At 47.8% G+C, this 15351-nt stretch overlaps 1 protein-coding gene across 2 annotated transcripts; it reads left to right on the forward strand.

Moving 5' to 3' along the window:
• Nucleotides 1-5160: 5160 nt before the first annotated feature.
• Nucleotides 5161-14521, forward strand: gpatch1 (G patch domain containing 1). 2 transcript variants are annotated; one of them, XM_086070434.1, is made up of 20 exons: nucleotides 5161-5288; nucleotides 6170-6304; nucleotides 6383-6468; nucleotides 7051-7211; nucleotides 8269-8390; nucleotides 8487-8551; nucleotides 8898-9149; nucleotides 9562-9706; nucleotides 9799-9875; nucleotides 10335-10548; nucleotides 10628-10891; nucleotides 10968-11149; nucleotides 11526-11653; nucleotides 11725-11816; nucleotides 11903-12054; nucleotides 12146-12464; nucleotides 12904-12969; nucleotides 13046-13125; nucleotides 13213-13391; nucleotides 14260-14521. In XM_086070434.1, the coding sequence occupies exons 1-20, from the start codon at nucleotides 5207-5209 to the stop codon at nucleotides 14297-14299; spliced, it is 2841 nt and encodes a 946-aa protein (XP_085926560.1). In that variant the 5' UTR covers nucleotides 5161-5206; the 3' UTR covers nucleotides 14300-14521. The 2 variants fall into 2 exon arrangements, with proteins under 2 accessions (XP_085926560.1, XP_085926561.1); XM_086070435.1 differs by having other exon boundaries at nucleotides 13216-13391.
• Nucleotides 14522-15351: the final 830 nt, after the last annotated feature.

A 15351-nucleotide genomic window follows, 5' to 3' on the forward strand; every position in this document is an offset into this window, starting at 1 on the left:
TTGACATTTGCGGAAGATGACCTTGCCGCAAATCATTTGAGCCATCTGCTGCATTACAAGAGGCTCCGCCTCCCCAGCCCTCTGCCGCCATATGATTGGACAACATTCGGATTGGCTTTTGAAGGCCAGCCGGTGGACACAGAGACGGAGGACGTCGGCACTCTTGTGAATTTTCTGCCTCGAAATTTGGAGGCATAAACTTTGCAAACAATTTCCCACTGTCGTTGAAGGGGTCGTCTGCGCGCCCTCTAGGGGATCAAATGAGCAACAACACTTCCTTTGTGCAGGGAATTTGTCCCTCAACGGGCCGCTCGGTCCCTTTGACAGGCCTGACGTAACTCGTAGCACCCGCCGCCGCATCCTCTTAGCTCATCCTCTTAGCTCACCGCTAACGAGCGGCGTTTGCTAACTTCCTGTTGGACCAATCGCATCCCGTAACGCTTGGCTAACCTTTGACAATGACCACAGAAGAAGAAGTCCAGCGGCTGGCGCTTTTCTCACCTGCGCGTACGGCCGTCACGCAGCCACCGATGCAACGCCGCCACCTTCAGGGATCTGTTGGTCGCAAACTTCACACTCGAACTTTTGTCTTCAACAACAAACAAATGTTAGCTCGCAACTCATTTCTTTACATTTGTTTAAAAACGCCTTTCACGAAAAATGAAATTTCATTCCTTATGGCTTTGTTACCCACAAACACATTTATTTTCATTTTAATAGATGCAGCCAGAAAGATTTTTTTTCTAAAAATAAAATATGTATATATATATATAAAAAACATTTTTTTACATTTATTTACTTGACAGTACAAAATGTTGTGAAAAAGAAAAAAAATCACATTGAATTTGGTGCCTAATTGTTTTCATGTCAAAAAAACTTGAAATTTATTTCATGCAATTTGAAGGGAAAATGCTATATTGGACTTTAAAACAATCTGTCATATATATTGTTTTAATGTTATGAAATGTTATGTGTCAAAACAAGTACTTGACTTGACTTTTGATTGCATGACTGCAAATTTGGTGTATTTTTGCTGCTGGCGTGTTTCTTGCCCGACGGCAGTTAAGCGCCATCCGGGCAGGATGATGCCAAGCGACACTTTTGTTGTCGTTTGTTTTGACGCCTTCTTGTTTGGCCGTTGATGTCGTACGCGTGCGTGCGTGCAAGGCGAGGCGAGGTGAGGCGAGGCGGGCGTCAGCTGAGGCCCGGCGTGCCGGCTCATCACAAGACGAGACTGGCAGAGGAAGTCTCGCAAACCACTTCCTGTTTTCATGGATTTCTTTTTGTCCGTTTTTCAAGCACCGCGCCGCCACGGCACCGGACCAGACCGGACCGGACCACCTTGATCCAATCCTCCTCTCAGCATTGACTTCCTGGGTCAATCGAACCCGTGGTACAAAATGTCTGACTCGGGGGAAATATAAATCTTAATATAAACTATTTCACGCATAATTATCCTTGTTTATTATACATAATACTTAAGAAACGTAATGGGTCAACTTGACCCGCTCCATTACAGGAGACACTCAGGTCACAGGCTCACCATTAGGTTCGAGCGTTAACAAATAGCGATTGGCATTTATGCAAATGAGCTCTTGAACCCGCCTGCAACGCAACGCTGGCTCAATTTGATCCAGAAACAGGAGAATCAATTCCAAAACATGCACGAATAAATGTCATCATTTACAACATGACGGGAGGTGAAACCAGCACCAGACGACCGGCGCCGAGTCCCACCTGATGATGTCATCAAGGGGGCGTACCCTTAGGCCAGCCTGCTTTCCCTCCCGCGTGTACATTCCTGAGGCGATCGGCCGCAGATGTCCGCATGCATCGGGGCTCGTAATCCCGGCGGCCATCTTAATCCCGGCGGCCGTTTTAAACCACGCTAACGTGCGGCTAACGAGCGGGGCGATTAGCCGGCAACAAAGGCCTGTTTGTCAGCGCGACCTTTCCGTTTGTTTGCAGCCTCCGCATGTGACTCATCTGAGGCGCTAACACCTCCGCTAGCTACTGATGCGCTAGGGTTCAGCCGGGGGTCGCACCAGGTTCACGCGGGGGTTAACTGGTCATCAGTCGGATTTACGTGGGAGGATCACATGGTCGGCTTTAGCAACATGCTAATAAACATGTAGCTTTAGCCACGTAATAGAACATGCTAATAAACATGTAGCTTCGGTGGCACACGTTGATCAAAATGACTCACATGAGTCCAGAGGTCCCGATGTCCACACCACGTTGTCCACACCACGTTGTCGAGGCGCGTCAACCGCGACAGCCCCGCAACATCCACAACTTTTTCTTCCAGAACCTTTCAAAACTCCAAGCCAGGAGCTTTCCAACCACTCTGGCCCCAGAGATTGGAGGGCCCGCCTCGTGTGTGGAATTGCGGAGGTCTTCCAAGCACCGATTGACCACGCGGGTCGGCCGCATCCCGTCTCCGCGGCGATAACGGCGCGCTGCTCCCCCTGCCTGCAGACGCCGGAATTCCCTCAAAGTCATTTTCCGTGATCTCGCCTCACGCTCCACTTTTTGCCTCCATGATTGGCGAAGCTGCGTTTGGCTACGCCGGCCGCTAGCCTTCAGCCGCCTCCGGAGTCCCACAAGGCAAAAAGGCCCGAAAGGACAACGCCATGTCTTACCGCCGGTGTCCGCCAACAGGTTTCCTGAGGTGGCAAATCCGGTCCAGGAAGTGAAAACCTTGCCACAGTTTGGCTTTAGCCACTAGTGCTAGCTCGCTCCCTAGCAGATAAACGCGCACCTTGGGAGCTAGCTAGAGAGCTAGCTAACTAGCAACTGAGGCTAAAGCCAAACTGTGGCAGGTTTTTTTTACTTCCTGGACCGGATTTGCCACCTCTGCAGGTTTGCCGCCATGACAGGCAGCTGCGGTCGGCCAGAGGAGGAGCGCAGCATGTCCACTCGGACCCGATGTCCCCCGCCTCCTCCGGGACGTGGGCCAAGTTCTGCCAGAGTTGAAACTCCTGCCAGACGTTCCCAGCAAAGCGTTTTGAGGCTCTGTCGGGTCTCGGCGCCATCTTCCCTGTCGTTACGCCAGCGGCCGGTGATGGTCGCTAACTTGACGGCTCCGCCCCTCCCGATGACACGCCCACAAAGTCCATCATCCAACTGCGGCCGACGTTGTCGGATGGACACTTTTGTCTTCCGTGTGTCCAACAATCACTTCCAATCTTTTCATTGATGAAGACATTTAAATTGGAAAGTTGCCAAACGTATTTTTCTTGAACGTCTCACTGGCGATGGAGTCGGAATTTTCGCCGTAAAATTTACACATGAGAACCAAAGCACAACAATAACAATCCTTTTTCCTTTTCTTTTTTTATACAGCCAACATTTGCTTGACAAAGTGCAAAAGGGTTTGGTCTTTTTTTCACTTTTGCTTGCTCAATCCAAAACTGCAAACCCCCCAGAGTATGTTTTGGGGTCGGGCCAGCATCCAACCCCCACCAGGCCCCCACCCCATCCCCAGCCCGCACCCCCCGCCCACCCGCCCCTCCCCCACTGGCAGCTCTCTGCATCCTGGGGAATGTTGCTCTTTTTTTTCCCCCTCGCTGTTTACTCTGGAAGGCTGCAAGACTTTGACCCGCAACAGCCGGACCCTCGGGGGCTGGACCCGCCCACATCACGTGACCTCAGCCGGCGTCACGTGACCTCAATGTCAAGACAAAAAGACGTTTTTAAGAAGAACAACTCAAAGGCGAGCAGAAAGTCAGCATGTCATGACCTCATCACACAAGCGGGTCAAAGTTCAATTGAAGGCTTTGTGCGTGTACGTGTGCGTGTACGTGTGCGCGTGCGCGTGTGTGAGTCCCTTTAAGAAGGTGATTCTCAACTAGGGCGCCAAAGGAAGACGATCCGATTTGACTTCAATTGCTCAGAAAATGATCATTTTCATGTCAATATCCAAATTGCGTAGATGCGATTTTGATCTCAAAGTCGGTTTTTACCGCTGCAGTCGCTATGAAATTGAACGGGTCGATGAAGACACACGTACAAAGACAGAAGACGCACAAAAAGAAAAGCGACACAAAAGAGAGACAAGCCAAGATAAAAGTGGATGCAGAGAAAATGTGAGAGCAAAAATGCATGAAAGACACACAAAAAGACTCCCGAGGCCTCCATGAGAGACGAAAGCCACAAAAAGACAGAAGCAGCACCGACCGACCCACAAGGACCCACAAGGACACGCGCGAGACACCAAAAGACAGCAAAAGACATGCAAACAGAGGTTTACACAAAAACGGACATAAAAGATACGCATACGGAAAAAGGCAGAAATGTCGCACAAAAACTCACTCAAAAATGCATAAAAGATCCACAAAAGAGGAACAAAATACACAAAAAGTACACAAACAAATAGTCAAGATGCACAAAAATTGGCCCAAAAAATAATGCTATTCACACTTATATATATATTACATATATTACACTTGAAACCTTTTCGGTACTATTTTGTGTGCAATAAATACACTTTTATTAATGGCCTTATTATTTAAGTGCAGTATTATTTCTTACATTTACTGAAGTGCAATGTTTCTGTTCAAAGTGTGGAATGTTGCAGTGAAATACTTGTTGGGATAATAAATAAATGAATGAATAAATAAAAAATCTGTCTGCTTGCATAAACGGGGAGCAATTATTTTCTTTTAGAAATATTTTTGCTCTTTTGCTGTGAGAAGTTTGAAATGAACTCGTTTGCAAACTTTGGCGGTGTTGCCGCTTGAAGCGTGAGCGGACAGCGCCCTCTAGTGTTTAGTAAGCGGATCTCACGTTGAGCCGACGCATACGATCCATCGATTTTACATGTATTTATTTTCACGTCAAGATGTGACAAGTTTCACTTTGTGATGGGATTTAATGTGATTAGTTAGTTTCATGTTTTGATGTGACTAATTTGACGTATAACGGGAATTTGATTTCCGCATTGGGCAACACAAATGAAACAATACCAGTTCAGGTGACTGTTTTTTCTTTTTACATCTGATTTTATTTTTATTTTTCATAGCTGGGCATGTTTCCTTCTTTCTTTCTTGTTTGTTTTTGTTTTGCCACATGCGGAAGTGAAAATGGTGAAGTTGTAGGGTGATCTTACGCCCGCCGCCAGAGGGCGCGCTAGACTGGCGTGTGTCACTTTCGGTCCCAGCGAAGCCGCCGTAGCGTCACGTGATCGTCTGCCAGTAACTGCAACATGGCGGCCGACTGCCCAGACGACGACCGGACTCCGACGGATTTTGTGACTTACGGGACTCCTCTGGAGCCCCTGGAAGAAGGTTGCTTGTGTTCCGCACGTATTTGTCGTTTGTGTGTCAACCACGACCTTGAAGCGCGACAAACGCAAACGTTTTGCTGTCTTTTGCTGTGTTGACGTTTGCGCGCGTGCTGCACTGACTTCTACGTTTGCGCTGATATGTGTGTTATGTGTTGATGAGTTATTAACATTGTTTTTCAGTTTCAATTTATATTTTAGCCGTTTTGGATTTAGTTATAGCAGTATGGCTCAATGAATAGAATTGTATTATCTTGAAGGAAGTCTGGTACCGGTCTCTGTCGGAAGGGAGGCACAGGCTGATTATTGTTTTTCTCTAATCTGATTTATAGCTATGGGAACTTGCAGAAGGGAGGAGAGAGGAATTCTCTTGTATTTATACCCATGGGAACAGAGTTGTAAACAAATGTACTGTGGGCTGATGGGAGGAGACTTTTCGTATTCACCCACTTTTCAATAAATAATGATGTGCCGGAGTAGACGACACACAATCTGATGGAACACGGCTTCAGTGTCGTCAGTTTTTGTCATCAGAAGCTTCTGATAATTATAGTACCTTTGCAAAGGGACTTGTTCACCAGAATCTCACCATTCAGTTAATTGAACACGCAAAGAGTACAATACTTAATATTGTGTACTCTAACAGTGTATAATATGTGTATATGTTTGTTTGGCGCGTGGGGGATGTTTGCACATATATTTGTTTGTGTGAGCGTGTGTGTTGTTGTGTCGTTGTGTTTTGTGTTTTTGTTTCATGTTTTTCCGTTGCAATGACGTGTGCGCGTGTACGCTCGTGTTTGTGTTTCTGGTTACATTGATTGACATCCTGATGTGTGTTTGTCCTGCCCTAACTTGTGTGTATGTGTGTGTGTGTGTGTGTTTGAGACGAGGGCCCACGTAAGCCCGTCCCCCTCCACGAGCAGACGGTTCGAGATGAAAAGGGGCGGTACCAGCGGTTCCACGGCGCCTTCACGGGCGGCTTCTCGGCGGGATATTACAACACTGTTGGATCCAAGGAAGGTCAGCCTGGTTGACGACATCACTTCCTGTCCTCCGTGAGCGGTCGGCGTTGACCTCGTTTGTCATCTTGTCCGTCAGGATGGGCGCCATCCACCTTCGTGTCGTCGCGGCAACAGAAGGCGGAGAAACATCAGGCCACGCCTCAAGACTTCATGGATGACGAGGTAGTGACACTTATTGGCCGTTTGTCACCAAAGTGGGTCCAAATATTGTTGACAAGAAGTTGAAATGTCACGTCAATTTCTGCAAGCGTACAAACGTTTCCAAATGAGGCCACCTTGCGAACGTATCCAGTGCACTTTACGTGGGACGTTGGGGCAGGCGGGGCCAATCCGTGGCCACGATAGCTGCATCGGGGGTGTCATCATTTTAGTTTTCTGTTGCGATTTGGGGAGAAATGTGCACAAATCAGCAGAAAGATGTCTGAATGTAAAAAAGTTTCATATCAGCCAATTCAATCAGCTGGCTGATTGATTGAACCCGCACCCTATTTTCAGTGTCTTTTGGTGTGTGAAAAACAACGAGTTGTTCACTTTTTTAGTTGTGTCCGTTGACAGTCGGCCTGAGATGCGTTGGTGGTGATTCTTGGGCACACCACCAGAGGGAGCCCAAGTAGCGCACTTTGACACCCGCGCAGTAAACGATGACTTGATGATGCAAATAGTTGTGATGATTTTCTTCTGGATGAGTTGCTAACCAATCTTCGCACTTGATGCCGACCAGGTTGATGTTTTGTTCTTCGTCAGGATCTTGGCGAGCACGGCATCGCCCCGGCCCAGATCACCACCACGCAGCCGTTTGCGTCGCAGGCGGCGGCGGTGCCGTGGGACACGGCCAAGGCCCTCAAGGCGCAGACGACCCTCATCCCGGGAGACAACCTCCTCGATGAACTCATCGCACCCGCAAGGTGACGTGACACTTGCAACGCGTGCCGCAAACACACAAAAACTTGACTTGAGTCCTTTGTTTGTGCTGCTTTGCTTTTGCTTGTGTAAACGTCTCCCGTGTTTGAAGTTCCGTTTTCAAGAGGTTGCTGATGATTTCAAATTTGGGGCCATAACGCTGACGGCGATCAAGAAACAGAAGAACAAAGCGCAGTTTCTTTAATAAGTAAACGACGGCTTTGACGAGTAAACATTTGTTGTAACGACAAAGACACGACATTGTGTCAACAATCGTGACGAAAGATCAGCGTGCCGACCGCCGTCCGCCGTCTGCCGACCGCCGTCCGCCGATGTAACATCCAAACATCACGCTACGATAATGATCACAATATTGGAGGTGATATTGACAAAAAGTTGACATTATTGTAAAGAAGAAAAAAGAAGAGTTTGCATACAAACAACCTCCAATCGCTAATAAGACTTCATGTTGAGGCACTGACTTCACATATTGACTCGCTTCACAAGCATCTTACGTTCATCTGACAATTGGCAAAAAGAAGGGCCAAAACATGCCTCATGAAAACTGCACTCCAAAGTAGCCACCAGAGGGTGCTAGAACTGCACAAATGGAAATCAACAGATGCGCTGCTTTGAATATCGTGACATGTCAACGATGATATTGCGGCAGTTTTAATATCGGGAGGCTCCCTCTAGTGGCGTTAATGCAGAATGACATTTGCTCAACAACCCAATCAAGGAACGAACGAAAACACGAAGATGCATTTGCGTCACTTTTCGTGGGGAAAAAACAGAAGCCATTTTGGCCGCAGGAGAAAATTTGTATTGATCTTAAAGTGGAATTTTGGTCTCCTGAAAACAAACAACAAACTTTGCGACACAAAACTTGACAGCCATTGTTTTGAGTTGTGACCTTTTGAATGCAAGCAACTTCAAACATTTGATGACGTTGTGGATTTTACAAGCAAATGACCTGGAAAAGATCCAAAGAAGAAAAAATGGGACGGACGGACGGACGGAAGTCGCTCCTGCCATGTGCTTACTCTTGTTGCCGTGCGGCAGGTCGTGCGTCGGCGTGGAGCTCCTGACCCGGATGGGCTGGAAGGCGGGTCAAGGCGTGGGGCCTCGTGTCAAGAGGAAAGCTCAGCGACAAGGCGCACCTACGCACGCACCTGCGCACGCACGTACGCACGCACGCACGCACCTTTATTTGTCGTAATTAGGATGTTGGTGCGTGTTCGGACCCGTCACCATGTTGACATGACGCGTGTTGTTTGCAGCTGATGATGGCGGCGTTCGAGTCTTTGGCTGTGCTCCGCCCCCTGCTGCTTCAGAGGACTCTGAGGTGGGTGGAGTCTGTCAGCCGATGATGATGATGATGATGATGACGATGACGATGATGACGGATTGCAGCTAGGGACGTTCGATAGCATTTCTTTACACAACAATTGCAGTACGACTTTTCACGTCTTGACAGTTTGATGTCGATGGCCGGTAGCGGCGGCCTTTAACATGGCCCGCCCCATTTCCATGAACGCCCTCCCCTAACGATGAGGATGATGATTAGGAGGGTAATTGACGACAATAACAGCAACTAGGATGATGAAGATGATGAGGATGATGAGAAAGTTGTTCATGATGATGAAGATGAGAATGTCAAGCAGACGGGTGACGTGGGCGTGTCGCTCCAGGAGGACGACGGCGAGTTTGCCCCCGAGAATGTGACGTTCGCCCCCAAAGACGTGATGGCGGTGGACTTCAGCGTGAGGGCGGGGCTGCAGGGCCTGGGCTACAGCGGCCTGGATCCGGCGCTGGCGCTGCGCGGCCAGGCCGGCGCCGGCGCCGTCCACGTGGACCTGTTCTCGCCGCACTCGGACGCCACCAGCAGGCTCTTCGGGGAACGTCCCCGCAGCTCGCGAAAAGGGGGGGCGCTGGCCGGCCAGGTGAGTGTTGATTGCGTCCGACCTGAACGTGCCGCGGCGCCGCGTGCCACTGGCGTTTTCCACAAACGTCACTTTTTTACTCCGGAAATATCGACGACAACAACATTTGTGAAAATGGACTACTTTTCAAAGATTTCTTTATTTTTCAAAGTCCAACGTTTTGCGCAAACGTGGCGTAGCACAAATGGTTATTTTCTAGAAATAAATACAACCTTTTTGTTTTTACAAATAAATATATACTTTTTTTTGTAATCTCAAACTTTTTGGGGAAACACTTTCACTTTCACTTTCACTTTCACTCTTCTCGAAAGGACGTGAAAGTTTTCATTTTCCCGACTGTCCAACTTTGTGAATTTGTGAACGTGCGACTTTGTGTCATGCAAGTAATGTGGCGTGTGCGTGTGCCGTCGAGGCGTTCGGCGTGGGCGCGCTGGAGGACGACGACGAAGACGTGTACCATCGAGACGCCATGTCCAAGTACGACACGGTGCTGGAGGACGAGCCCGGAGACGGACTCTACGGCTGGACGGCGCCGCGCGGCAACTCCAGGAAGACACGTAGCAAACGCTTTCTCTGCTTTCCGGCGGCGCGGCGAGCATTTTTGCCACCGCTGCTGATTGTTGAAGCGCTAATTGCAATGTGTTTGCAGACCACAAGGAGGCGTCCTACCTTGGCAAAATCCTGGAAGGCTTCACTTTGGCTCGCAACCCAGAAGGAAAGAAAATTGTGAGTCGCGTCTTGAAAAGTTGAACCTTTTGGCCTCCGAGCGACAAAGCAACATTTCCAAAGTCAAAAGTTACAAATCAACATGATTACAAAAATCTTAGGAATACAAAAAAAAGGGGGGGGGGGAATCACCCGAGATGGACATTTTCAACCTTTAATTTTAAATAAAAGACAAGAAAACAGGAGAAGGTTTTGCAAAAAGAGACCCTTAAGAAAAAAATCATCATTTCATGTTTTCCTTCATGAAGTAAAAAAGGATGCTTTACAATATTCTTTACAAATGGAAGTTTCTTTTTTTTTTCCTGTTTTAAGGCAAACCACTTTTAGAAAAGAATGCATGTTGTTTAAAAGTCAAAAATGAAGAGGAAACATTTGACTTGATTCCTGTTGTTGTCATGTTGAGACGTCATCGAAAGTGACTTTTTGTCTCTCAAGTCTTTCCATGTCGCGTCCTTGCAGATTTTTGCCGCGCCGTCGCTGCCGGCCCACTTCCGGCCAGTGCACCACTTCCGCCCCCCGGTGGCCGTATCGCACATTTCGGGCGTGAGCGCCGCCTTGGCGGAGGCCCTGAGGTCGTCCAAAGGTCAAGCGCCACGGGAGGATGCCGCCGCGGGGCGCCATCGCATGGCCTCCGACCAGCGGGGGGCGCTGCTGGGGGAGGCCGCCCTGCCAGGTGGGAAACGCCGTTTACGCAGCCAACGGTTCAAACGGGTGTGGCCATGACTTGTGTTGCCCCGCCCCTTTCTGTATAGGCCCCGCCTCCGTCATGGAGCTGCTGCGGCCCGAAGACCGTCTGCGCTTGCTCCGATTCCGCGCGCCCGCCGACCCGCCGCCGGCGCCGCCTCCCCCGGCCGCCTCCTCGGACGCCGCCGTGTGGCGGCGGCGGCAGGAGGAGGCGGCGGCGGCGTGGCGAGGCCGTGACGGCGACTCGCGAGCCTTCAAGCCCTTCGAGGAGAACGCCGGCAAACAAACCCGATACGACACTTACTTGGGACGGCTGCGGGTGGGAGACAAAGGTTGGCGCGCTCGCGACCTTCACACACACACACGCACACACACGTGCTTACGAAGGTTCGTGCGTGCGTGCGCCAGATGCGCTGGAAGGCAGTTTGGACCCTTCCATGACGGAGTGGGAGCGCAGCAGGGAGAAGGAGGAGTTTGTGCGGGCGTCCATCTTGTACCGGCCAACCTCGTCCGTGCTGGCCAGTCGCTTCACACGCGCCAAGCAGCAAGACGGCGATGACGAGCACGTGGAAGTGGCGCCAGAACAGGAGGTAATTTTGGGGTTGGGAGGGGGGGGGGGGGGGGGCATGCTGTCATTCTAGTTTGTCTTCTGGTTTTTTTTACATTTGGTTAGTTTTAACTTGTTTTTATGATTTTGTTGTTCTTTTTTAATATATGGAGTATTTTTAATAATAAATAATAGATCAATGAAAAAAAAAGGCCATAATAAAAACCTCCAATTGTCAAACAACTTTTTTGTCAATATCAGCTTTTGGGTTTCATTTCCCCAAAATTAAGCAAAAGACTTTTTGGCAATATTTACATTCCATTTAGTTTTTAGTTTTTAAAGCAATTGAGTTTTTATGTTATTTCGTCATATTTGAGTTATTTCCTTAATAACTCTATAATAACGTTGTGCGTGTTGAGGCCAACATGGCGGACAAAGAAGCAGCGGTGAAGATGAAAATGTTTGGCAAGCTGACCCGGGAAACCTTTGAGTGGCATCCTGACAAGATCCTCTGCAAGAGGTTCAACGTGCCCCACCCCTACCCAGGGTACGTACACGCGCGTGGGGATGACGAAGATGATGATGATGATGATGATGATGATGATGATGACACCGCAGGTCATCCACCGTCGGCCTCCCCAAAGTCAAGCGGGACAAGTTTTCCGTCTTCAACTTCCTGACAGTCAACGCCAGCGGCGAGCAAGCGTCAGGTTGCCACTTCCTGCTCGTCTCGTCTTTGACTTCCTGTTTGTGGACGCCTACTTCCTGCTGACGGCCTTGTCGGATGTTCCCTCAGCTGCTCCCAAGGCCACGCAGGCCGCCAAGAAGTCCAGGTGGGACCAGGAGGCGGAGCCACAGGAGACGGAGCCACAGGAGGCGGAGCCACAGCAGAGCCACGCCTCCTCTCAGCAAAAGAAGGAATCGTCTTCGGCTGCTGAAACTTCCGAGGTGATGTCTGAAGACAGAGCGGCTGGTTTTGTTTTCGTTTCTCCAACATCATTTCCTCCTTTTACATCTCCTCGTCTTCCTCCTGCTTCAGACTGCAGCTGATGGGTCACGTGACCGCTCACAGACCAGAACGCAAAAGGAGGAGGAGGAGGAGGAGGATGAAGACGATGAAGACGATAACGAGGACGAGGAGGAGGAGGAGGAGGAGGAGGAGGTGCGTCCTCCCATGGACGTGTTCAAGGCCATCTTCGCCGGCTCCTCGGACGAAGACGACAAGTCCTCGTCCTCTGGGTCGGGCGAGGAAGACGAGGAGACGAAGGAGGAAGGAGCGGACGCGCCGCCAAAGAAGCTCTTTGACGTCTCGTCGTCCGCCGTCAGCCCGTCGCCAAACGTGTCCTCTCAGCAGACAGGTGACGTCTCACGTACTTCCTGTTTGCCGAGTTGTCATGTGACGCATTTGGCATCCTCGCGATCGAATGTTGATGGGCAAATCATTTGATTGTGATGCTATGCTAACCGTTAGCAACAATTTTGCGCTTGGCTATTCAAATGGCAGCACTTCAAAAATATTTCCGGCAATGAAAATGGATTTTATTGTGAAACAAAATATTGAATGTGATTGTGCGCCATGTTAAGTTTTGATCAATAAATACATGTTGATATTGACATTGGCCATCAATCAGAGAAAGAGAAACAAATTGCAATGGGAGGCAGTTGCCTTCCAGGCGGCAACTCGTTAACAAATAGCAACTTTTCAAATTTACCAATCGTTCATTTGATTCATGGCGTTTTTAATGTCATTCAAAGTAATTGTGATCGTCTTTGTTTTTTGCTGTTTGCAAATTTCAGTTGTGCCGCCGGCCCAGGAAGTTGCCGAGTTCGGTCCCAAGCTTCCTCCTCCCTGGTTCGTTCCCGGTAAGTCCCAATCCGTGCAGCTCCGCCTACCCTTGGTCTCATTGGCTGACGGATGCTCTCGTTGTTGCCCGCGCAGCCACCAGGGGCGCCGCCTCGCCGGTCCGCGTCAGGAAGCACAAGAACAAGAAGCAACACAAACGCAGGAAAGACAAGAAGGTGCGCACACAAACGTTTGCAGGCTTTTGAATTCTTCATCTTCATCTTCATCTTCATCTTCATCTTCTCCTCGTTGTTGGTGGCCAGAAGAAGAAAACCAAGAAGAAGAAAGACAAAGTGAAGCAGCAAGAAGACAAGAAGAAGAAGAAAAAGAAGAAGGACGAAGAGGACACATCGGAGCAAAGTGATGATGATGATGATGATGATGATGACCATGATAAAGATGACAATGGAGAGACGGTGTCCACAGAGGAATTGATCAAGAGGTCAGAGGTCAAATCAGCAGAAAGCACTGGTCACAACATTATTTTAGTTAACGAAAAAACTAAAATTTACAAAATACTAATCGGTAAACTTGTACATGTACGCTGTAAGATTTGCATGAAAATTTATTTATTTATCTGCGAATTCAGGCTTCTAAATGAGCCACTGCATTTAACAAACAGGTTGCAGTCTGAAATCAAATATTAAGGCTTAATGTTGCATTAATATCACATTTTTCCATGCTTAATGTGTGAATCCTAACCCTAAGTAAGACCTTTTGTTGAATATTCCCATAAAAAAAAAGGATGTTTAAAAATCAATTTGAGAATTGCACGCTGTAATATCGCGATATATTGACGAATCGATTTTTCTAACACCCCTACTAACTAATTATAGCAACAATGTCCTTTTTAGTCTTTGGTAATTAATTGAATGCATTTGGGGTTTCTTTTAAAAGTAGATTTATTCAACCGAAATAAAAAGGTTTTCGAGCGTGTCGCACACAAGTGACGTCATCGAGCAGCAGCCAATAGAAAAGCGCCTTCGGATGACGTCGCTCCGAGGCCACCAAATGCAACGCTAGCTAAGAAATGCATTATGTATTTCATTTTATCATGGCGTTTATTAAATAGTGCGCACAAGTAATACATATTTAAAAAAATAAATACTACTGAAATTGAGCATTCTTTAAATAACTCAAACTAATAAAAACTAATAGAACCATCTTGAAAAAGGAATTCAATTTAAAAACAAAACTCAAAACGAAATAAAAACTAACTCAAGTGAAAATTCCAAAACTATAATAACCCTGGTCACATGACAGGAAGTTGCGTAAAAGCAACCTTCATAACCGCGCGTGTGTGTTTGCAGGCTGAAGAGCGCGTCGTCCTCGCACCTTCCCCGGCGGTGACCCTCTACTCACCGCACCAACTTGCCAATCAAAAACAAAGTCATCCACATGGACTGTCATGTGACAGGAAGTCAGCTGTCACTTTTATTTGCATCGAGAAAACAAAGCAAACGTTCCAGACATACAAAATCAATTTGACAACATTTGGGATGAAAGCATCTTGAACGCTCCTCTTACGCACGAGGTAAACTCAGTCCATTAAAGAACAAATATTTTGACAGATTTGCAATTTGTCTGGATGATTGATCGTACCGGGTCGTGTTGACCCAACATAGCCCCCCCCCCCCCCCCCTCTCACCCTTTTGCTCTAAAACTTCACATCAACAGACTACAAGAAATGGTCCAATTCAACACATGTTCAATGGAAATAGTTGACAATTAGTTATAACAATGTGAATTGTGCCGGTTCAAATTGACCCATTTTAAGAGTGGAAAAAGTATCAACTGTTTCACTGACAGACAATTAATATGGTTCACTTTGATATAATCCAATTGTTTCACATTTTTGAAGCGAATGTACTGCAAATGCAGAAAACAGACATGCGACTTCCATCTGTTGTTCTTTTGCCAATATTGAGAGGGGACTCCGCCGCCTTAGGTGGCGCTATACACCATAGAGATGTGATCCACCAGTCATTTAAAAAGACGAAGAAGATCAGCAAGCGACTGCGCCGTGTGATGACGTCGTCGTATAAGTTTGTTTTTGTAATTGTTGATCAACCGTAGCGTTTCTATGCCGTTTTCCATCTAACATAGCATGAATATTCGCTTCTTTAATCAAATCCAAAAAGATTTTCTGTTTGGTCGTCCCCGGCCCCAAACACCTTACTTTATCGTTCGCCGTTGCTTTGGGACTACAGACGTACGTTTGACGTCATATCCGGACAAAACGTGTCACGTGTAAGCACCTTAACAGGAACATTGAATGCCTATCGAGTTGTGTTTACGAGCTGCTCACTGCATCAATTCATTATTCTGAAATGGATTTGAATATGTTTGAAATGGACCAAATACGTTTTCGTCCTCGCACCCTTTTTAGTGGAAATGTATTT

Source organism: Leptonotus elevatus, chromosome 3, assembly GCF_054856555.1.
Source record: "Leptonotus elevatus isolate MCC_2025b chromosome 3, RoL_Lele_1.0, whole genome shotgun sequence".
In the NCBI taxonomy this organism is placed as follows: Eukaryota; Metazoa; Chordata; class Actinopteri; order Syngnathiformes; family Syngnathidae; genus Leptonotus; species Leptonotus elevatus.

What these genes read in the sequence shown, in the direction of transcription:
- gpatch1 (XM_086070434.1), top strand. Translation starts at nt 5,207, where the DNA reads ATGGCGGCCGACTGCCCAGACGACGACCGGACTCCGACGGATTTTGTG. An exon ending in GAACTCATCGCACCCGCAAG is followed by an intron (nt 7,212 to 8,268) that starts GTGACGTGACAC and finishes GCCGTGCGGCAG; the next exon opens with GTCGTGCGTCGGCGTGGAGC. An exon ending in ACAGAGGAATTGATCAAGAG is followed by an intron (nt 13,392 to 14,259) that starts GTCAGAGGTCAA and finishes GTGTGTTTGCAG; the next exon opens with GCTGAAGAGCGCGTCGTCCT.